Here is a 23,333-nt window from a genome sequence, read left to right on the forward strand (position 1 = left end):
CCACCATCTCCCCGAGGACAGTTCACGTTGCCCAGACTGGGCCCGACCACACCATCTCCCCGAGGACTGTTAACACTGCCCAGACTGGGCCCGACCTCACCGTCTCCACGAGGTCTGATGACACTGCCCAGACTAGGCCCGACCCCACCATCTCCCCGAGGACAGTTAACGCTGCCTAGACTGGGCCCGACCCCACCGTCTCCCCGAGGACTGTTATCATTGCCCAGACTGGGCCCGACCCCACCGTCTCCCTGAGGACTGTTAACACTGCCCAGACTGGGCCCGACCCCACCATCTTCCCGAGGACTGTTAACTCTGCCCAGTCTGGGCCTGACACCACCGTCTCCCTGAGGACTGTTAACACTGCCCAGACTGGGCCCGACCCCACCGTCTCCCTGAGGACTGTTCACACTGCCCACACTGGGCTCGACCCCACCGTCTCCCCGAGGACTGATAACACTGCCCAGATTGGGTCCGACCCCACCGTCTCCCCGAGGACTGTTAAGACTGCCCAGACTGGGCCCGACCCCACCATCTCCCCGAGGTCTGTTAACTCTGCCCAGACTGGGCCTGACCCCACCATCTTCCCGAGGTCTGTTAACTCTGCCCAGACTGGGCCTGACCCCACCGTCTCCCCGAGGACTGTGAACTCTGCCCAGACTGGGCCCGACCCCACCGTCTCCCCCAGGACTGTTGACACTGCCCAGACTGGGCCCGACCTCACCGTCTGCCAGAGGACTGTTAACACTGCCCAGACTGGGCCCGACCCCACCATCTTCCCGAGGACTGTTAACACTGACCAGACTGGGCCTGACCCCACCGTCTCCCCCAGGACTGTTAACACTGCCCAGATTGGGCATGACCCCACTGTCTCCCCGTGGACTGTTAACTCTGCCCAGACTGGGCACGTCCACACCGTCTCCCCGAGGACTGTTGACACTACCCAGACTGGGCCCGATCCCACCATCTCCCCGAGGACTGTTAACACTGCCCAGACTGGGCCCGACCCCACTGTCTCCCCGAGGACTGACAACACTGCCCAGACTGGGCCCGACCCCACCGTCTCCCCGAGGACTGTTAACACTGCCCAGACTGGGCCCGACCACACCGTCTCCCTGAGTACTGTTAACACTACCCAGACTTGGCCCGATCCCACCGTCTCCCCGAGGACTGATCACATTGCCCAGACTAGGCCCGACCCCACCGTCTCCCCGAGGACTGTTAACACTGCCCAGACTGGGCCCGACTCCACCGTCTCCCCGAGGACTGTTAACACTGCCCAGACTGGGCCCGACCCCACCGTCTCGCCGAGGACTGTTAACTCTGCCCAGACTGGGCCCGACCCCACCGTCTCCCCCAGGACTGTTAACATTGCCCAGATTGGGACCGACCGCATCGTTTCCCCGAGGACTGATAACTCTGCCCAGACTGGGCTCGAGGGCTGTTAACACTGCCCAGACTTGGCCCGAACCCACCATCTCCCCGAGGACTGATAACACTGCCCAGACTGGGCTCGACCACACTATCTCCCCGAGGACTGTTAACTCTGCTCAGACTGGGCCCGACCCCACCGTCTCCCCGAGGACTGTTATCATTGCCCAGACTGGGCTCGACCCCACCGTTTCCCCGAGGACTATCACATTGCCCAGACTGGGCCCGACCACACCATCTCCCCGAGGACTGTTAACACTGCCCAGACTGGGCCCGACCACTCCGTCTCCCCGAGGAGTGCTAACACTGCCCAGACTGGGCCCGACCACACCATCTCCCCGAGGACTATTAACTCTGCCCAGACTGGACCTGACCCCACCGTCTCCCCGAGGACTGTTCACATTGCCCAGACTAGGCCCAACCCCACCGTCTCCCTGAGGGCTGTTAACACTGCCCAGACTGAGCCCGAACCCACCGTCTCCCCCAGGACTGTTAACTCTGCCCAGACTGGGCCTGACCCCACCGTCTCCCCGAGGACTGTTAACTCTGCCCCGACTGGGCCTGACCCCACCATCTCCCCGAGGACAGTTTACGCTGCCCAGATTGGGTCCGACCCCACCATCTCCCCGAGGACTGTTAACACTGCCCAGACTGGGCCCGACCCCACCATCTCCCCGAGGACTGTTAACTCCACCCAGACTGGGCCTGACCCCACCATCTTCCCGAGGTGTGTTAACTGTACCCAGGCTGGGCCTGACCTCACCATCTTCCCGAGGACTGTTAACTCTGCCCAGACTGTGCCTGACCCCACCGTCTCCCCGAGGACTGTGAACTCTGCCCAGACTGGGCCCGACCCCACCGTCTCCCCCAGGACTGTTAACACTGCCCAGACTGGGCCCGACCCCACCATCTCCCCGAGGACTGTTAACACTGCCCAGACTAGGCCCGACCACACCGTCTCCCCGAGGACTGATAGCACTGCCCAGACTGGACCCGACGCGACCCCACAGTCTCCCCGTGGACTGTTGACACTACCCAGACTGGGCCCGATCCCACCGTCTCCCCGAGGACTGTTGACACTACCCAGACTGGGCCCGATCCCACCGTCTCCCCGTGGACTGTTGACACTACCCAGACTGGGCCCGATCCCACCGTCTCCCCGAGGACTGTTGACACTAGCCAGACTGGGCCCGATCCCACCGTCTCCCCGAGGACTGATAACTCTGCCCAGACTGGGCCCGAGGACTGTTAACACTGCCCAGACTTGGCCCGAACCCACTATCTCCCCCTGGACTGTTAACTCTGCCCAGACTGGGCCTGACCCCACAGTCTCCCCGAGGACTATTCACATTGCCCAGACTGGGCCCGACCCCACCATCTCCCCGAGGACTGTTAACACTGCCCAGACTGGGCCCGACCCCACCGTCTCCACGAGGACTGATGACACTGCCCAGACTAGGCCCGACCCCACAATCCACCGAGGACAGTTCACGCTGCCCAGACTGGGCCCGACCCCACCGTCTCCCCGAGGACAGTTCACGCTGCCCAGACTGGGCCCGACCACACCATCTCCCCGAGGACTGTTAACACTGCCCAGACTGGGCCCGACCCCACCGTCTCCACGAGGTCTGATGACACTGCCCAGACTAGGCCCGACCCCACCATCTCCCCGAGGACAGTTAACGCTGCCCAGACTGGGCCCGACCCCACCGTCTCCCCGAGGACTGTTATCATTGCCCAGACTGGGCCCGACCCCACCGTCTCCCCGAGGACTGTTAACTCTACCCAGACTGGGCCTGACCCCACCATCTTCCCGAGGACTGTTAACACTGCCCAGACTGGGCCCGACCACACCGTCTCCCTGAGGACTGTGAACACTGCCCAGACTAGGCCCGACCCCACCGTCTCCCCGATGACTGTTAATACTGCCCAGACTGGGCCCGACTCCACCGTCTCCCCGAGGACTGTTAACTCTGCCCAGACTGGGCCCGACCCCACCGTCTCCCCCAGGACTGTTAACATTGTCCAGATTGGGACCGACCGCACCGTTTCCCCGAGGACTGATAACTCTGCCCAGACTGGGCCCGAGGACTGTTAACACTGCCCAGACTTGGCCCGAACCCACCATCTCCCCCAGGACTGTTAACTCTGCCCAGACTGGGCCTGACACCACCGTCTCCCTGAGGACTGTTAACACTGCCCAGACTGGGCCCGACCACACCATCTTCCCGAGGACTGTTAACTCTGCCCAGACTGGGCCTGACACCACCGTCTCCCTGAGGACTGTTAACACTGCCCAGACTGGGCCCGACCCCACCGTCTCCCTGAGGACTGTTCACACTGCCCACACTGGGCTCGACCCCACCGTCTCCCCGAGGACTGATAACACTGCCCAGATTGGGTCCGACCCCACCGTCTCCCCGAGGACTGTTAACACTGCCCAGACTGGGCCCGACCCCACCATCTCCCCGAGGTCTGTTAACTCTGCCCAGACTGGGCCTGACCCCACCATCTTCCCGAGGTCTGTTAACTCTGCCCAGACTGGGCCTGACCCCACCGTCTCCCCGAGGACTGTGAACTCTGCCCAGACTGGGCCCGACCCCACCGTCTCCCCCAGGACTGTTGACACTGCCCAGACTGGGCCCGACCTCACCGTCTGCCAGAGGACTGTTAACACTGCCCAGACTGGGCCCGACCCCACCATCTTCCCGAGGACTGTTAACACTGACCAGACTGGGCCTCACCCCACCGTCTCCCCCAGGACTGTTAACACTGCCCAGACTGGGCATGACCCCACTGTCTCCCCGTGGACTGTTAACTCTGCCCAGACTGGGCCCGACCACACCGTCTCCCCGAGGAATGTTGACACTACCCAGACTGGGCCCGATCCCACCATCTCCCCGAGCACTGTTAACACTGCCCAGACTGGGCCCGACCCCACTGTCTCCCCGAGCACTGACAACACTGCCCAGACTGGGCCCGACCCCACCGTCTCCCCGAGGACTGTTAACACTGCCCAGACTGGGCCCGACCCAAACCGTCTCCCCGAGGACTGTTAACACTGCCCAGACTGGGCCCGACCACACCGTCTCCCTGAGGACTGTTAACACTACCCAGACTGGGCCCGATCCCACCGTCTCCCCGAGGACTGATCACATTGCCCAGACTAGGCCCGACCCCACCGTCTCCCCGAGGACTGTTAACACTGCCCAGACTGGGCCCGACTCCACCGTCTCCCCGAGGACTGTTAACACTGCCCAGACTGGGCCCGACTCCACCGTCTCGCCGAGGACTGTTAACTCTGCCCAGACTGGGCCCGACCCCACCGTCTCCCCCAGGACTGTTAACATTGCCCAGATTGGGACCGACCGCATCGTTTCCCCGAGGACTGATAACTCTGCCCAGACTGGGCTCGAGGACTGTTAACACTGCCCAGACTTGGCCCGAACCCACCATCTCCCCCAGGACTGCTAACTCTGCCCAGACTGGGCCTGACCCCACCTTCTCCCCGAGGACTGATAACACTGCCCAGACTGGGCTCGACCACACTATCTCCCCGAGGACTGTTAACTCTGCTCAGACTGGGCCCGACCCCACCGTCTCCCCGAGGACTGTTATCATTGCCCAGACTGGGGTCGACCCCACCGTCTCCCCGAGGACTGTTAGCATTGCCCAGACTGGGCCCGACCACACCATCTCCCCGAGGACTGTTAACACTGCCCAGACTGGGCCCGACCACTCCGTCTCCCCGAGGAGTGCTAACACTGCCCAGACTGGGCCCGACCACACCATCTCCCCGAGGACTATTAACTCTGCCCAGACTGGACCTGACCCCACCGTCTCCCCGAGGACTGTTCACATTGCCCAGACTAGGCCCAACCCCACCGTCTCCCTGAGGACTGTTAACACTGCCCAGACTGAGCCCGAACCCACCGTCTCCCCCAGGACTGTTAACTCTGCCCAGACTTGGCCTGACCCCACCATCTCCCCGAGGACAGTTTACGCTGCCCAGATTGGGTCCGACCCCACCATCTCCCCGAGGACTGTTAACACTGCCCAGACTGGGCCCGACCCCACCATCTCCCCGAGGACTGTTAACTCCACCCAGACTGGGCCTGACCCCACCATCTTCCCGAGGTGTGTTAACTGTACCCAGGCTGGGCCTGACCTCACCATCTTCCCGAGGACTGTTAACTCTGCCCAGACTGTGCCTGACCCCACCGTCTCCCCGAGGACTGTGAACTCTGCCCAGACTGGGCCCGACCCCACCGTCTCCCCCAGGACTGTTAACACTGCCCAGACTGGGCCCGACCCCACCATCTCCCCGAGGACTGTTCACACTTCCCAGACTGGGCCCGACCCCACCGTCTCCCCGAGGACTGTTAACACTGCCCAGACTAGGCCCGACCACACCGTCTCCCCGAGTACTGATAGCACTGCCCAGACTGGACCCGACGCGACCACACAGTCTCCCCGTGGACTGTTGACACAACCCAGACTGGGCCCGATCCCACCGTCTCCCCGAGGACTGTTGACACTACCCAGACTGGGCCCGATCCCACCGTCTCCCCGAGGACTGTTAACACTGCCCAGACTGGGCCCGACCCCACCGTCTCCCCGTGGACTGTTGACACTACCCAGACTGGGCCCGATCCCACCGTCTCCCCGAGGACTGTTGACACTAGCCAGACTGGGCCCGATCCCACCGTCTCCCCGAGGACTGATAACTCTGCCCAGACTGGGCCCGAGGACTGTTAACACTGCCCAGACTTGGCCCGAACCCACTATCTCCCCCTGGACTGTTAACTCTGCCCAGACTGGGCCTGACCCCACAGTCTCCCCGAGGACTGTTAACACTGCCCAGACTGGGCCCGACCCCACCGTCTCCACGAGGACTGATGACACTGCCCAGACTAGGCCCGACCCCACAATCCACCGAGGACAGTTCACGCTGCCCAGACTGGGCCCGACCCCACCGTCTCCACGAGGACTGATGACACTGCCCAGACTAGTCCCGACCCCACCATCTCCCCGAGGACAGTTCACGCTGCCCAGACTGGGCCCGACCACACCATCTCCCCGAGGACTGTTAACACTGCCCAGACTGGGCCCGACCCCACCGTCTCCACGAGGTCTGATGACACTGCCCAGACTAGGCCCGACCCCACCATCTCCCCGAGGACAGTTAACGCTGCCCAGACTGGGCCCGACTCCACCGTCTCCCCGAGGACTGTTAACTCTGCCCAGACTGGGCCCGACCCCACCGTCTCCCCCAGGACTGTTAACATTGTCCAGATTGGGACCGACCGCACCGTTTCCCCGAGGACTGATAACTCTGCCCAGACTGGGCCCGAGGACTGTTAACACTGCCCAGACTTGGCCCGAACCCACCATCTCCCCCAGGACTGTTAACTCTGCCCAGACTGGGCCTGACACCACCGTCTCCCTGAGGACTGTTAACACTGCCCAGACTGGGCCCGACCACACCATCTTCCCGAGGACTGTTAACTCTGCCCAGACTGGGCCTGACACCACCGTCTCCCTGAGGACTGTTAACACTGCCCAGACTGGGCCCGACCCCACCGTCTCCCTGAGGACTGTTCACACTGCCCACACTGGGCCCGACCCCACCGTCTCCCCGAGGACTGTTATCATTGCCCAGACTGGGCCCGACCCCACCGTCTCCCCGAGGACTGTTAACTCTACCCAGACTGGGCCTGACCCCACCATCTTCCCGAGGACTGTTAACACTGCCCAGACTGGGCCCGACCACACCGTCTCCCTGAGGACTGTTAACTCTACCCAGACTGGGCCTGACCCCACCATCTTCCCGAGGACTGTTAACACTACCCAGACTGGGCCCGACCCCACCGTCTCCCCGATGACTGTTAATACTGCCCAGACTGGGCCCGACTCCACCGTCTCCCCGAGGACTGTTAACTCTGCCCAGACTGGGCCCGACCCCACCGTCTCCCCCAGGACTGTTAACATTGTCCAGATTGGGACCGACCGCACCGTTTCCCCGAGGACTGATAACTCTGCCCAGACTGGGCCCGAGGACTGTTAACACTGCCCAGACTTGGCCCGAACCCACCATCTCCCCCAGGACTGTTAACTCTGCCCAGACTGGGCCTGACACCACCGTCTCCCTGAGGACTGTTAACACTGCCCAGACTGGGCCCGACCACACCATCTTCCCGAGGACTGTTAACTCTGCCCAGACTGGGCCTGACACCACCGTCTCCCTGAGGACTGTTAACACTGCCCAGACTGGGCCCGACCCCACCGTCTCCCTGAGGACTGTTCACACTGCCCACACTGGGCTCGACCCCACCGTCTCCCCGAGGACTGATAACACTGCCCAGATTGGGTCCGACCCCACCGTCTCCCCGAGGACTGTTAACACTGCCCAGACTGGGCCCGACCCCACCATCTCCCCGAGGTCTGTTAACTCTGCCCAGACTGGGCCTGACCCCACCATCTTCCCGAGGTCTGTTAACTCTGCCCAGACTGGGCCTGACCCCACCGTCTCCCCGAGGACTGTGAACTCTGCCCAGACTGGGCCCGACCCCACCGTCTGCCAGAGGACTGTTAACACTGCCCAGACTGGGCCCGACCCCACCATCTTCCCGAGGACTGTTAACACTGACCAGACTGGGCCTCACCCCACCGTCTCCCCCAGGACTGTTAACACTGCCCAGACTGGGCATGACCCCACTGTCTCCCCGTGGACTGTTAACTCTGCCCAGACTGGGCCCGACCACACCGTCTCCCCGAGGACTGTTGACACTACCCAGACTGGGCCCGATCCCACCATCTCCCCGAGCACTGTTAACACTGCCCAGACTGGGCCCGACCCCACTGTCTCCCCGAGCACTGACAACACTGCCCAGACTGGGCCCGACCCCACCGTCTCCCCGAGGACTGTTAACACTGCCCAGACTGGGCCCGACCACACCGTCTCCCTGAGGACTGTTAACACTACCCAGACTGGGCCCGATCCCACCGTCTCCCCGAGGACTGATCACATTGCCCAGACTAGGCCCGACCCCACCGTCTCCCCGAGGACTGTTAACACTGCCCAGACTGGGCCCGACTCCACCGTCTCCCCGAGGACTGTTAACACTGCCCAGACTGGGCCCGACTCCACCGTCTCGCCGAGGACTGTTAACTCTGCCCAGACTGGGCCCGACCCCACCGTCTCCCCCAGGACTGTTAACATTGCCCAGATTGGGACCGACCGCATCGTTTCCCCGAGGACTGATAACTCTGCCCAGACTGGGCTCGAGGACTGTTAACACTGCCCAGACTTGGCCCGAACCCACCATCTCCCCCAGGACTGCTAACTCTGCCCAGACTGGGCCTGACCCCACCTTCTCCCCGAGGACTGATAACACTGCCCAGACTGGGCTCGACCACACTATCTCCCCGAGGACTGTTAACTCTGCTCAGACTGGGCCCGACCCCACCGTCTCCCCGAGGACTGTTATCATTGCCCAGACTGGGGTCGACCCCACCGTCTCCCCGAGGACTGTTAACATTACCCAGACTGGGCCCGACCACACCATCTCCCCGAGGACTGTTAACACTGCCCAGACTGGGCCCGACCACTCCGTCTCCCCGAGGAGTGCTAACACTGCCCAGACTGGGCCCGACCACACCATCTCCCCGAGGACTATTAACTCTGCCCAGACTGGACCTGACCCCACCGTCTCCCCGAGGACTGTTCACATTGCCCAGACTGGGCCCGACCCCACCGTCTCCCCGAGGACTGTTAACACTGCCCAGACTAGGCCCAACCTCACCGTCTCCCTGAGGACGGTTAACACTGCCCAGACTGAGCCCGAACCCACCGTCTCCCCCAGGACTGTTAACTCTGCCCAGACTGGGCCTGACCCCACCGTCTCCCCGAGGACTGTTAACTCTGCCCCGACTGGGCCTGACCCCACCATCTGCCCGAGGACAGTTTACGCTGCCCAGATTGGGTCCGACCCCACCATCTCCCCGAGGACTGTTAACACTGCCCAGACTGGGCCCGACCCCACCATCTCCCCGAGGACTGTTAACTCCACCCAGACTGGGCCTGACCCCACCATCTTCCCGAGGACTGTGAACTCTGCCCAGACTGGGCCCGACCCCACCGTCTCCCCCAGGACTGTTAACACTGCCCAGACTGGGCCCGACCCCACCATCTCCCCGAGGACTGTTAACACTGCCCAGACTGGGCCCGACCCCACCGTCTCCCCGAGGACTGTTAACACTGCCCAGACTAGGCCCGACCACACCGTCTCCCCGAGGACTGATAGCACTGCCCAGACTGGACCCGACGCGACCCCACAGTCTCCCCGTGGACTGTTGACACCACCCAGACTGGGCCCGATCCCACCGTCTCCCCGAGGACTGTTGACACTACCCAGACTGGGCCCGATCCCACCGTCTCCCCGAGGACTGTTAACACTGCCCAGACTGGGCCCGACCCCACCGTCTCCCCGTGGACTGTTGACACTACCCAGACTGGGCCCGATCCCACCGTCTCCCCGAGGACTGTTGACACTACCCAGACTGGGCCCGATCCCACCGTCTCCCCGAGGACTGATAACTCTGCCCAGACTGGGCCCGAGGACTGTTAACACTGCCCAGACTTGGCCCGAACCCACTATCTCCCCCTGGACTGTTAACTCTGCCCAGACTGGGCCTGACCCCACTGTCTCCCCGAGGACTATTCACATTGCCCAGACTGGGCCCGACCCCACCATCTCCCCGAGGACTGTTAACACTGCCCAGACTGGGCCCGACCACACCGTCTCCCCGAGGAATGCTAACACTGCCCAGACTGGGCCTGACCACACCATCTCCCCGAGGACTGTTAACTCTGCCCAGACTGGACCTGACCCCACCGTCTCCCTAAGGACTGTTAACACTGCCCAGACTGGGCCCGACCATACCGTCTCCCCGAGGAGTGCTAACACTGCCCAGACTGGGCCTGACCACACCATCTCCCCGAGGACTGTTAACTCTGCCCAGACTGGACCTGACCCCACCGTCTCCCCGAGGACTGTTCACATTGCCCAGACTGGGCCCGACCCCACCGTCTCCCCGAGGACTGTTAACACTGCCCAGACTGGGCCCGACCTCACCATCTCCCCGAGGACTGTTAACACTGCCCAGACTGGGCCCGACCCCACCGTCTCCACGAGGACTGATGACACTGCCCAGACTAGGCCCGACCCCACCATCTCCCCGAGGACAGTTAACGCTGCCCAGACTGGGCCCGACCACACCATCTCCCCGAGGACTGTTGACACTGCCCAGACTGGGCCCGACCCCACCGTCTCCACGAGGTCTGATGACACTGCCCAGACTAGGCCCGACCCCACCATCTCCCCGAGGACAGTTAACGCTGCCCAGACTGGGCCCGACCCCACCGTCTCCCCGAGGACTGATAACACTGCCCAGATTGGGTCCGACCCCACCGTCTCCCCGAGGACTGTTAACACTGCCCAGATTGGGTCCGACCACACCATCTCCCCGAGGACTGTTAACACTGCCCCAGACTGGGCCCGACCCCACCGTCTCCCCGAGGACTGTTAACACTGCCCCAGACTGGGCCCGACCCCACCGTCTCCCCGAGAACTGACAACACTGCCCAGACTTGGACCGACCCCACCGTCTCCCCGAAGACTGTTAACACTACCCAGACTGGGCCCGACCCCACCGTCTCCCCGAGGACTGTTGACACTGCCTAGACTGGGCTCGACCCCACCGTCTCCCCGAGGACTGTTAACACTGCCCAGACTGGGCCCGACCCCACCATCTTCCCGAGGTCTGTTAACTCTTCCCAGACTGGGCCTGACCCCACCATCTTCCCGAGGACTGTTAACTCTTTCCAGACTGGGCCCGACCCCACTGTCTCCCCGAGGACTGTTATCATTGCCCAGACTGGGCTCGACCTCACCGTCTCCCCGAGGACTGTTAACAATGCCCAGACTGGGCTCGACCCCACCGTCTCCCCGAGGACTGTTAACAATACCCATACTGGGCCTGACCCCACCGTCTCCCCGAGGACTGTTGACACTGCCCAGACTGGGCCCGACCCCACCGTCTCCCCGAGGACTGTTAACACTGCCCAGACTGGGCTCGACCCCACCATCTTCCCGAGGTCTGTTAAATCTGCCCAGACTGGGCCCGACCCCACCGTCTCCCTGAGGACTGTTCACACTGCCCACACTGGGCCCGACCCCACCATCTCCCTGAGGACTGTTCACACTGCCCACACTGGGCTCGACCCCACCGTCTCCCCGAGGACTGATAACACTGCCCAGATTGGGTCCGACCCCACCGTCTCCCCGAGGTCTGTTAACACTGCCCAGACTGGGCCCGACCCCACCATCTCCCCGAGGACTGTTAACTCCACCCAGACTGGGCCCGACTCCACCGTCTCCCCGAGGACTGTAAACTCTGCCCAGACTGGGCCCGACCCCTCCGTCTACCCCAGGACTGTTAACATTGCCCAGATTGGGACCGACCGCACCATTTCCCCGAGGACTGATAACTCTGCCCATACTGGGCCCGAGGACTGTTAACACTGCCCAGACTTGGCCCGAACCCACCATCTCCCCCAGGACTGTTAACTCTGCCCAGACTGGGCCCGACCACACCGTCTCCCCGAGGACTGTTCACACTGCCTAAACTGGGCCCGACGCCACCGTCTCCCCGAGGACTGTTAACACTGCCCAGACTGGGCCCGACCCCACCGTCTCCCCGAGGACTGATAACACTGCCCAGATTGGGTCCGACCCCACCGTCTCCCCCAGGACTGTGAACTCTCCCCAGACTGGGCCCGACCCCACCGTCTCCCCGAGGACTGTTAACACTGCCCAGACTGGACCTGACCCCACCATCATCCCGAGGATTGTTAACTCTGCCCAGACTGGGCCTGACCCCAACATCTCCCCGAGGACTGTTAATGTTGTGTCCGTGTATAATAAGACACAGACTGCAGGAGAACGGTACAATAGGTGTTTACTAAACGTGGCTCACACTGCAACTGATCTGTACAGATTACTACTCAGTGCTATATACAGGTGTGGTCACTGCTGGTACTGCAGTATACATGAGCTGTAAAAGATAGTTCCCCCCTTAAAGGTATATACATTACAATTCCTCCCCTTTTAGATTAACAGTACTATAACACTCATTTAACAATTAAATATCAAACTAATTACAATTAACACTTTTAACATGCAACATTAGCTGAAAATAGGCTGTTTATATATTCAGTCTTTGGGGAGGCTTCCTGATCCTTTCTGAATAGCGCCTTTCCCGAGTGTCTTGCTCTTGGTGCGGAGGCGATTCTGGCCCCCTGTCGTCGGTTGGTTCATCAGCTTCCGATGCTACTGTTTCTGGGGTAGATGCGACCTGTACGTCGGGTTCATCACCAGGTACGTATGGGTGAGGCATGGGGTTGTCTTGTTCCTGTGACTCTAGGATCTGGTCAGCATGGCGTCTCACGATGCTCTCCCCAACGTCCACTGTGTACATTAGTGGGCCCTGCCGTGGGCATATCGTTCCTGGCTGCCATTTTTCTGTTCGGTAGTCGCGGGCCAAGACTGGTTGCCCTACATTGAAGCTCCTTGTTGGCTTCTCATGGATGTGCTGGAATTGCTTACTCTCAACATCTCTTTGTACGTTTGGTCTGAGCAAATCCAGGCGAGATCTTAACCTTCGGTTAAAGAACATCATGGCTGGGGCCTGGTTGGTGACTGCATGTGTCGCATTCCGGTAGGCAAACAGGAAATTGTCCACCTTGTGCTGCAGCGGAATGTTGTCATTGTACATCGCCTTTATTGCCTTCTTAAAGGTTTGTATGAACCTCTCAGCCAATCCATTTGTGGCTGGATGATACGGGGCGGATGTGTAATGCCTTACCCCATTCTTTTTCAAGAACCTCCGGAACTCTTCGGACACAAACTGTGGTCCGTTGTCGGAGCAAATCTGTTCTGGCAAGCCATTCCTGGCAAAAATGTTCCGTAGGACTGCAATACTTTTCTCTGTGGTGGTGGAGAACATTTTGATGACCTCAGGCCATTTCGAGTGCGCATCCACGGCTATTGAAAACATTGAGTCCATGAATGAACCAGCAAAATCAATATGCACCCGTTGCCATGGAGATGAGTGCCACTCCCATGGGTGTAGAGGGGCCTGTGGTGGCGCATTTTGGACTTTCTGGCATCCTGAGCAGCTCTTGGTCAGGTCCTCGATTTGCTTATCGATTCCCGACCACCACACATAAGCCCTGGCAAGGCTTTTCATTTTTACCCCTCCCAGATGACCCTCATGAAGCTCATTGAGCACTCTATCCCTTAACTTGGGTGGAATTACCACTCGGGATCCACACATCAAGGTCCCCCGGCACACTGACAGCTGTTCTCTCCTTGTCGAGAATGCTGGCAACAGTGAGTCGCCATGTGCTGGCCATCCCTTCACCGTCAAATCATATACCCGAGACAGTGTCGGGTCATTTCGGGTTTCCTTTTCGATGCAAGCGTTAGTTACCGGTAGGTATTCAACTATAGTCGAATGGAATATTTCGACAGGATCCACTGCTGGTGCTTCCTCCGCAGTAGGCAGTGGCAGGCCTGATAGCCCATCAGCATTTCCATGCTGTTTCGTGCCCTTATATTCAATTTCATAGTGGTGCGCCCCTAGAAAAAGTGACCATCTTTGTAGTCGTTGCGCAGTCATCACCAGAGCGCCCTTCTTCGGATTAAAAATGGAGACAAGAGGCTGGTGATCAGTCAGCAAGGTGAATTTCTGCCCGTGCAGATAGTGATTGAACTTTTTCACTCCCCACACTAGGCTGAGGGCCTCCCTGTCAATCTGGGCGTAGTTACGCTCGGCTGAGGTTAGTGATCGTGACGCAAAGGCTATTGGCCTCTCTGAGCCGTCCGAGAATTTGTGCGACAGCACCGCTCCAATGCCGTAGGGTGACGCATCACATGCCAACCGAATTGGTAATGCTGGGTTGTAATGGGCCAATACCTCTTTCGATGTGATTAGTGTTTTGCTCTTCTGGAAAGCTCGTCTACATTCGTCACTCCACTTCCATGGCACCCCAGTTTGCAGTAGGGTGTTCAGTGGGTGTAGTATTGTAGACAAATTTGGCAAGAACTTATGGTAGTAGTTTACCAGCCTGAGGAACGACCTCAGTTGTGACATATTTTCCGGTGCTGGAGCCTTGACTACTGCCTCAATCTTCTCTGGGGACTTATGTAACCCCTCTTTATCGATAACGTGGCCACAATACGAGATCTGTTTTCTAAAAAAACTCGCATTTGGGGCGGTTAGCTCGGAGCCCATATTCCTGCAACCTAGTGAGCACCTGCTCCAGGTTGGCAAGGTGATCACTGTCATTTTCGCCCGTGACCAGGATGTCATCCAAATAACACTGGGTCCCTGGGATCCCTTGCAGGACTTGTTCCATTGCCCTCTGCCAAATAGCCGGAGCTGATGCTACCCCGAATACCAGCCGGCTGTATTGGTAGAGACCTTTATGGGTGTTGATTGTGAGGTATTTTTTTTGATGCTTCTTCTACCTCCATTTGCAGATACGCCTGGGCCAGATCAATCTTAGTGAAGCGTTTCCCTCCAGATAGTGAGGCGAAAATATCTTCAATCCGCGGAAGTGGATATTGTACGGTGTGAAGGACCGGGTTCACTGTTACCTTAAAGTCCCCACAGATGCGAACCTTCCTTGGTTCCCCAGGCGTGCTGCTCAACGACTTTTTCATCACAGGGACGATGGGTGTAGCCCACTCGCTCCAGTCTACCTTGGACAGTACACCTGAACGTTCCAGACTATCCAGCTCTGCTTCGACGGCTGGGCGGATCGCATAAGGTACCGGTCTGGCCTGAAAAAATTGTGGGCTTGCGTTTTCTTCAATTTTAATCGTCGCTGTCATGCCTTTTAGTGTTCCGAGTCCTTGCTGGAACACTTCTTTCGCGTCAGTTAGGATCTTTGACAGTCGCCCAGGTGTGACGTCGTCATCCTTTTTGTTAGCCACAGTCAGTGCCTGTATGGAATGCCAATCCAGTTGTATTTTCCGGATCCATTCACGTCCCAGTAATGGTGGTCCTCCATCTTGCAATACATACAGGTCTAGTTTTGGTGTTTCCTTACCGTTATATATAACGGTCACCCTTATTTTTCCTTTGGGGTAGACTTTTTGCCCCGTGTACGTCTTCAAAATAATTTTTGTGTCTCTCAAGGGTATGTGTGAGAATAGCCGCTCATAGTCCCGTCGGTTTATGACTGTTAGGGCTGATCCTGTGTCCAATTCCATCTTTACCTGGACTCCTGCTATCTTGAGAGTGACCCAAATGGTTCGGTGATCCTCCATTGTGATCACATTATGTAGTTTCAGACAACTCAGTTCCCTGCTTTCGGAGTCGTTATCACTCTTTTGTTCGTCTGAACTATTCTCCGTCATCTTATGTACCTTCTTGTACTTTCCTTTGGCAGGTTTCTTATTGCTGGTTTTCTTTCCCGACCTGCAGACTCGTGCTATGTGTCCTACTTTTCCACACTGTCTGCACACTTTGTCTTTGAACCAGCAATCATTCTGGTCGTGTGTTGTTCTGCCGCAGCGATAGCACTTCTCTGTTCCATATGACATTTCGTTTGTGCCATATTCTTGCGGTCTCTGTTGTATCTCTGCAGCGCCCCGTGCTGCTGCTTCATATGATACCGCAATGCTGAAAGCCTTTTCCAGCGTAAGGTCCTTTTCAGATAAAAGCCATTTCTGAGTTCCTGCACTTTGAAGCCCACACACAAACTTGTCCCTTAAGGTATCTGCCAGTCCCGCTCCAAACTGGCAGTGTTTCGATAGTTTGCGCAGTTCTGTTAAATAATCAGCATTGCTTTCATCTTTATGCTGGTTCCGTTTGTGAAACTTGAATCTTTCTGCTATCAGCAGCGGTGTGGGGTTTAAATGTTCCTGTAGTATCGTTACTATGTCTTCAAAACTCTTTTCCATTGGCTTCGTTGGGGTTACTAGATTTCGTAATAAACCATACGTCTTTGCACCCATTAAATTTAACAATACCGACGCTTTCTTGTCATCTGACCCCTCATTTGCCTTGCAGTATACCTCTATTCGTTCGACATATGTAGTCCAATCTTCGACTTCATTGTCAAATGCGGTGATACTGCCACTCTTCGGCATTTTGGGTGTGGTTTAAAATGGCGTCTCCCAATGACTTAAAATGGCGTCTCCCGCACTTTCCTTCCTCCCCCGCTGCTGCCAACGCTGCTCCCGGCGGTTCTCGTGGCAATGGCAGCGCCCTGTAGGTTTCGCGCGCTTCTCCTGCGCTGCTGCCAACGCCGCTCTCGGCGGTCCTCGTGGCAATGGCGGCGCCTCGCGGGTTTCTGTGCATCTCTCTCTCCCTCTCTCCGATGCTGCTCGGCCCCTGAACACCGGCTGCACCCTGTGCGCTCTGCCCTCTCTCTCTCTCCCCCATCGACGCTGCTCGGCCCTTTGCTGTGCCGCTCGGTCGGGCTCTAGCCCGCTGCTGTCCGGGAAGGGTCTGCGCACTACCTGTTGCCAGCCCGTTTCGCTGGACCACCTCAACTGGAAAGCCAAGCCTGGCTCTCGACAGCCTCCCCCGCAATTCTCGAGTCTCTGCTGGATGACTGGGCGGTTGCCCGTGGTCGACGCCCGAGTCTCTGGCCTTGACCTCCAATCCACTGATCTCCAGGAACGAATCCCCGGGAGGTGATGCAGAGTTGCAGGTAGGTTCGAACTTGCCTTGTCGCCAATGTTGTGTCCGTGTATAATAAGACACAGACTGCAGGAGAACGGTACAACAGGTGTTTACTAAACGTGGCTCACACTGGAACTGATCTGTACAGATTACTACTCAGTGCTATATACAGGTGTGGTCACTGCCGGTACTGCAGTATACATGAGCTGTAAAAGATAGTTCCCCCCTTAAAGGTATATACATTACAGTTAACACTGCCCGGACTGGGCCTAACCCCACCATCTCTCCGCGGACTGTTAACACTGCCCAGACTGGGCTGTCCCTGGATCTCCCTGTTCTGTCTGGCTCTGTCCTTTTCTGTGCAATGTATTCACTTGCTGAGCCACTGAGCAAGCTTATTGGAAGTCTGGTAACTTATGGGGGAAAAGCAACCGTGTGTGCTCACTCGGTCTACTGACTGTTTCAGGAGATCATCCAGTGCGAGGGTGTGACAGCGTGAGCGCGTGTGTGTGGGAGAGCATTAGTGTGAGAGCATCAGTGTGAGTGAGTGTGAGCAACAGTGTGTGTATCTGTGTGAAAGTGTGAGTGAGTGTGTGCCAGAGAGTGTGTATTTGTGTGTGTATGTCTCAAGAGTGTAAGAGTGTATATATGAGTGTGTGAATGTGTGATCTCGTGTGGCTTTCAGTGCCACTATGAGAGTGCAAGCGAGTGTGAACATCTGTGCCCAGAATGCTAAATGGGTTTCCCTGTGTAATGGAAGTTTTAAGCTATCTCTAGTTTAAAGGGAGAGTGTTAGTGAAGAGCCAGCTGACTGGAGAATGCGTGTCTTTCAGATAGAGCCCCTGACCGGGCCTGTAGACGGAGGGACCCTCCTCACAATACAAGGCAGGAACCTGGGCCGCAGGTACAGTGACATCGCTGGGAATGTTCACATTGGTGACGTATCGTGCATTCCTGTGTGGGAGAGTTACATAGTCTCAGAACAGTAAGTAAATTCACTATAGTTTTTCTCTTCTCTCTCCCCTCTGGTTTTCAGCTCTCTGTGGCCGGAAATCTACCATAAAGGTGATTTTCAGCACTTCCATTGGGGCAGTTGGCTAATGTGCAGTCTGTGTGTCTGTTGGTGCGTGTGTGCGCAGACTGTTTGCATGTGTGTGGGCTTTCTGTGTGTGTGTCTGCGTGCAGCCTGTAAAAGGTAATGATTCACTCCAGCCTGGTACAGTACGGCCCGTGTGTGTCTCAGTTTCAGCTCCTGTACATGTACAGTACACAGCTGGTAAAAGGGGACGATTCACTCACATCTGGTACTGTACGGCCCATGTGTGTCTGTCAGCTCCTGTACAGTTACAGTACATAGGAACAGGAGGAGGCCATTCAGCCCGTCAAGCCTGCTCTGACATTCAATGAGATTATGGCTGATCTGTGACCTAACTACATATACAGGTAGACTACCCTTTATCCGGACTTCCGAAAACCGAAACCCTCTAAAAACCGAATGTTTTTTCGTTCAGCGTAAGTCGTGCGTACGACTTACGCTGAACGAAAAAACCTTCGGTTTTTAGAGGGTTCCGGTTGCGGAAGTTCGGATAAAGGGTAAGTCGTGCGCACGCCGACCCCGCCAGCCCCGACAACCGCCAACCCCGCCAGCCCCGACAACCGCCGACCCCCCCGCGGACCCCGCCGGCCCCGACAACCGCCGACCCCCCCACGGACCCCGCCAGCCCCGACAACCGCCGACCCCGCCAGCCCCGACAACCGCCGACCCCTCCCCCCCCGCGTACCCCGCCGGCCCCGACCCCCGCCGACCCCGACTGACTTACGCTGAGCGTCAGCGTAAGTCGTGCGCACGACCCCCCGCCGACCCCCCCGCGGACCCCCGCCGACCCACCTTCCGAAATCCGAAATTCTCCTTTATCCGAAACTCGGCTGGTCCCGAGGTTTTCGGATAAAGGATAGTCTACCTGTACCCGCCTTTGGCCCATATCCCTTAATACCTTTGGTTAACAGAAAGCTATCAATCTCCGATTTAAAATTAACAATTGATCTCGCATCAGTTGCCATTTGCGGAAGAGAGTTCCAAACTTCTACCACCCTTTGTGTGTAGAAGTGTTTCCTAATTTCACTCCTGAAAGGCCTGGCTCTAATTTTTAGACTCTGCCCCCTAGTCATAGACTTACCAACCAGTGGAAATAGTTTCTCTCTATCTACCCTATCTGTTCCCCGTAATATCTTGAAAACTTTGATCAGATCTTCCTTTAACCTTCTAAATTCCAGGGAATACTATTATGTCCGTGTGTAATTGAGACACGGACTGCAGGAGTTGGTTATAACAGGTCTTTACTGAGTGGAGACAAACTGGAACTACTATGCAAAAGTTACTACACAGGCTTATATACAGGGGTGGTCACTACTGGTACTGCAGTATACAGGGGCTGCAGAATATAGTTCCTTCTGCAAAGTACATACACTACAATTCCTCCCCTTTTAGCTAAACAGTACATAACATTCGATTAATAATTAAATAACATATTTACAATTACAGTTGCTAGATACATTAGCTAAAGTTAAGCAATTATAAGTTCAGTCTTTGAGGAGGCTTCCTGATTCTGTCTGGATAACGCCTCTTTGGGGTATCAGGTTCTTCTGGCAAAGTTGATTCGGGATCAACGTCGTTGTTTGGTTTGTCTGCTTCCAATATCACCGATTCTGAGGTAGATGCAATTGGTACTTCGGTTTCATCACCAGGTGTATCGGATCGTGGTGTGGAATTGACGTTTTCCAGTGACTCTAGAATCTGGTCAGCATGGCGTCTTACAATGCTCTCTCCAACGTCCACGGTATACATTAGAGGTCCTTGCCGTGTACATATCGCTCCTGGCTGCCATTTCTCTGTGCGGTAGTCCCGGGCCAAAACTGGTTGACCTATCTTAAAACTCCTGGTCGGCCTTTCATTCATATTCTGAAACTGCCTGTTCTCCACATCTCTTCTGATGTTTGGCTTAACCAAATCCAAGCGGCATCGTAGTCTTCGATTGAAGAACATCATGGCTGGAGTTTGGTTGGCAACCGCATGTGTCACATTCCGGTAGGCAAACAAGAAGTTATCCACCTTGTGTTGTAGGGGTATGTTTTCATTACACATTGCCTTGATAGCCTTCTTGAATGTTTGAACGAACCTCTCAGCCAATCCATTGGTGGCTGGATGATATGGGGCGGATGTGTAATGCTTAACACCATTGTTCTTTAAGAACCTCCGGAACTCTTCAGACACAAACTGTGGTCCATTGTCGGAGCAAATCTGTTCAGGCAGCCCATTTCTGGCGAATATGGTTCATAAGACTGTGATAGTTTTTTCTGTGGTGGTTGAGGACATTTTTATTACCTCTGGCCACTTTGAATGTGCATCCACCGCAATTAAAAACATCGAGTCCATAAATGGACCAGCAAAATCAATGTGCACCCTTTGCCATGGAGATGAGGGCCACTCCCATGGATGTAGAGGGGCTTAAGGTGGGGCGTTTTGAACCTTCTGGCATCCTGTACAGCTCTTGGTCATCTCTTCGATTTCTCTATCGATTCCCGGCCACCACACAAACGCTCTGGCTAAGTTCTTCATTTTTACCCCTCCCAGATGACCCTCATGAAGCTCATTGAGCACTCTATCCTTCAATTTGGGTGGAATTACTACTCTGGATCCACACATCAAGGTTCCTCTGCACGCTGACAGCTGTTCTCTTCTCGGCGAGAATGCTGGCAACAGTGGTTCGCCATGTGCTGGCCATCCCTTCACTGTTAAATCATAGACCCAGGAGAGTGTCGGGTCATTTCGTGTTTCCTTTTCTATGTTTCCATTTGTCACAGGGAGACATTCGACTATGGTCGAGTGGAATATCTCCACTGGATCCACTGCAGGTGCTTCTTCCACCGTCGGCAACGGTAGGCGCGACAATCCATCAGCACTTCCATGCTGTTTAGTTCCTCTGTACTCAATGTCATATTGGTGTGCCCCTAGGAAAAGAGACCACCTCTGTAGCCGTTGTGCTGTCATTATCGGGACGCCCTTCTGAGGGTTGAAAATGGAGACAAGAAGTTGATGATCAGTTAGTAGAGTAAATTTCTGACCGTGCAGGTAGTGATTGAACTTCTTCACCCCCCACACCAGGCTGAGGGCCTCTCTGTCAATCTGGGTGTAGTTACGCTCGGCTGAAGTTAACGAGCGTGACGCAAAAGCTATCGGCCTCTCTGAACCATCAAGGAATTTATGTGACAGTACCGCTCCAATGCCGTAGGGAGACGCATCACACGCCAGTCTTATCGGTAGTGATGGGTTGTAGTGAGCCAATACTTCTCTTGAAGTGATTAGGTCTTTACTCTTCTGAAAGGCCTGCTTACATTCATCGCTCCATTTCCATGCTACTCCAGTTTGTAGTAGGGCGTTCAGTGGGTGCAGAATTGTGGACAAATTCGGCAAAAACTTATGGCAGTAATTCACCAATCCGAGGAATGACCTCCGTTGCGACACATTTTCAGGCGCTGGAGCCTTAACTACCACTTCAATTTTGTCAGGGGACTTATGTAACCCCTCTTCATCAATCACGTGGCCACAATAGCATTCGTAACAAAATAGACGAGTTAATGGCACAAATAACTACATATGGGTATGATCTTGTGGCCATTACAGAAACATGGCTGCAGGGTGACAATGCCTGGGAATTAAACATACCAGGTTATTTAACGATCAGGAAGGACAGGCAGGAAGGAAGGGGAGGTGGGGTGACTATGTTAATAAAGGAAGGAATCACTGTAATACAGAAATGATATTGGGTCAAAAGATCAGGATAATGAAACAGTTTGGGTGGAGGTAAGGAATAATAAGGGGAAAAAAACACCAGTGGGCGTAGTCTATAGGCCTCCGAACAGTGGCAACTCTGTTGGACGGAGTATCAATCAGGAAATTGTTGAGGCTTGTAATAAGGGAACATCTATAATTATGGGGGATTTTAACTATCATATTAATTGGACAAATCAAATTGGGCAGGGCTGCCTTGAGGATGAGTTCATTGAGTGTATTAGGGATGGGTTTCTTGAGCAGTATGTAACTGAACCAACCAGGGGGCAAGCAACCTTAGATCTGGTCCTGTGTAACGAGACAGGATTAATTAAAAATATCCTAGTAAAGGATCCCCTTGGAATGAGTGACCATAACATGGTTGAATTCCATATTCAATTAGAGGGTGAGAAAGTTGGATCTCAAACAAGCGTGCTAAGGTTGAATAAAGGAGACTATGAAGGTATGAGAGCGGAATTGAGTAGAGTGGATTGGGAAAATAGATTAAAGGGTAAGACGATACATGATCAGTGGTGTACATTTTAGGAGTTATTTTACAACTTCCAAAAAAATAAAATATATTCCACTGAGAAGAAAAGGGTGTAAAAGAAAAGACAGCCATCCGTGCCTAAGTAAAGAAATTAAGGATAGTATTCGACTAAAAACAAGGGCATATAAGGTAGCCAAATCTGTGGGAGGATAGAGGATTGGGAAAACTTTAAAAGACAGCAAAAAATAACAAAAAGATTGATTAAGAAAGGGAAGATAGATTATGAAAGTAAATTAGCAAAAAATATAAAAACAGATAGTAAGAGTTTTTATAGTTATATAAAAAGAAAAAGGGTGGCTAAAGTAACTGTTGGTCCCTTAGAGGATGAGACCGGGAAATTAATGGTGGGAAATATGGAGATGGCAAAAACACTGAATGAATAATTTATATCAGTCTTTACAGTAGAAGACACTAAGAATAACCCAACACTGGACAAACAGGGGGCTAAAGGGGGGGAGGAGCTAAACACGATCAAAATCACTAAGGAAGTGGTACTCAGTAAAATAATGGGACTCAAGGCGGATAAATCACCTGGACCTGATGGCTTACATCCTAGGGTCTTGAGGGAAGTGTCGGTAGGGATTGTGGATGCATTGGTAATCATTTTCCAAAACTCCCTGGACTCAGCAAAGGTCCCGGCAGACTGGAAAACTGCTAATGTAACGCCCTTATTTAAAAAGGGCAGTAGACAGAAGGCTGGAAACGATAGACCGGTTAGCCTAACATCTGTGGTAGGTAAAATATTGGAGTCCATTATTAAGG

The 23,333-nt window shown here is 55.9% G+C and overlaps 1 protein-coding gene across 1 annotated transcript in view; it reads left to right on the top strand.

The window, feature by feature from the left end:
* The window catches only part of plxnd1 (plexin D1), a 447,766-nt gene that overhangs the window by 231,627 nt on the left and 192,806 nt on the right, over positions 1-23,333 (top strand). The window contains exon 11 of the mRNA XM_086001196.1: positions 18,027-18,178. Coding sequence (XP_085857322.1) covers positions 18,027-18,178 — 152 coding nt within the window. The remainder of the gene's footprint in view (positions 1-18,026; positions 18,179-23,333) is intronic.

The sequence above is a fragment of the Somniosus microcephalus genome, chromosome 11 (genome assembly GCF_052327205.1).
Source record: "Somniosus microcephalus isolate GS21.2 chromosome 11, FLI_Smic_1.0, whole genome shotgun sequence".
Classification (NCBI taxonomy): Eukaryota; Metazoa; Chordata; class Chondrichthyes; order Squaliformes; family Somniosidae; genus Somniosus; species Somniosus microcephalus.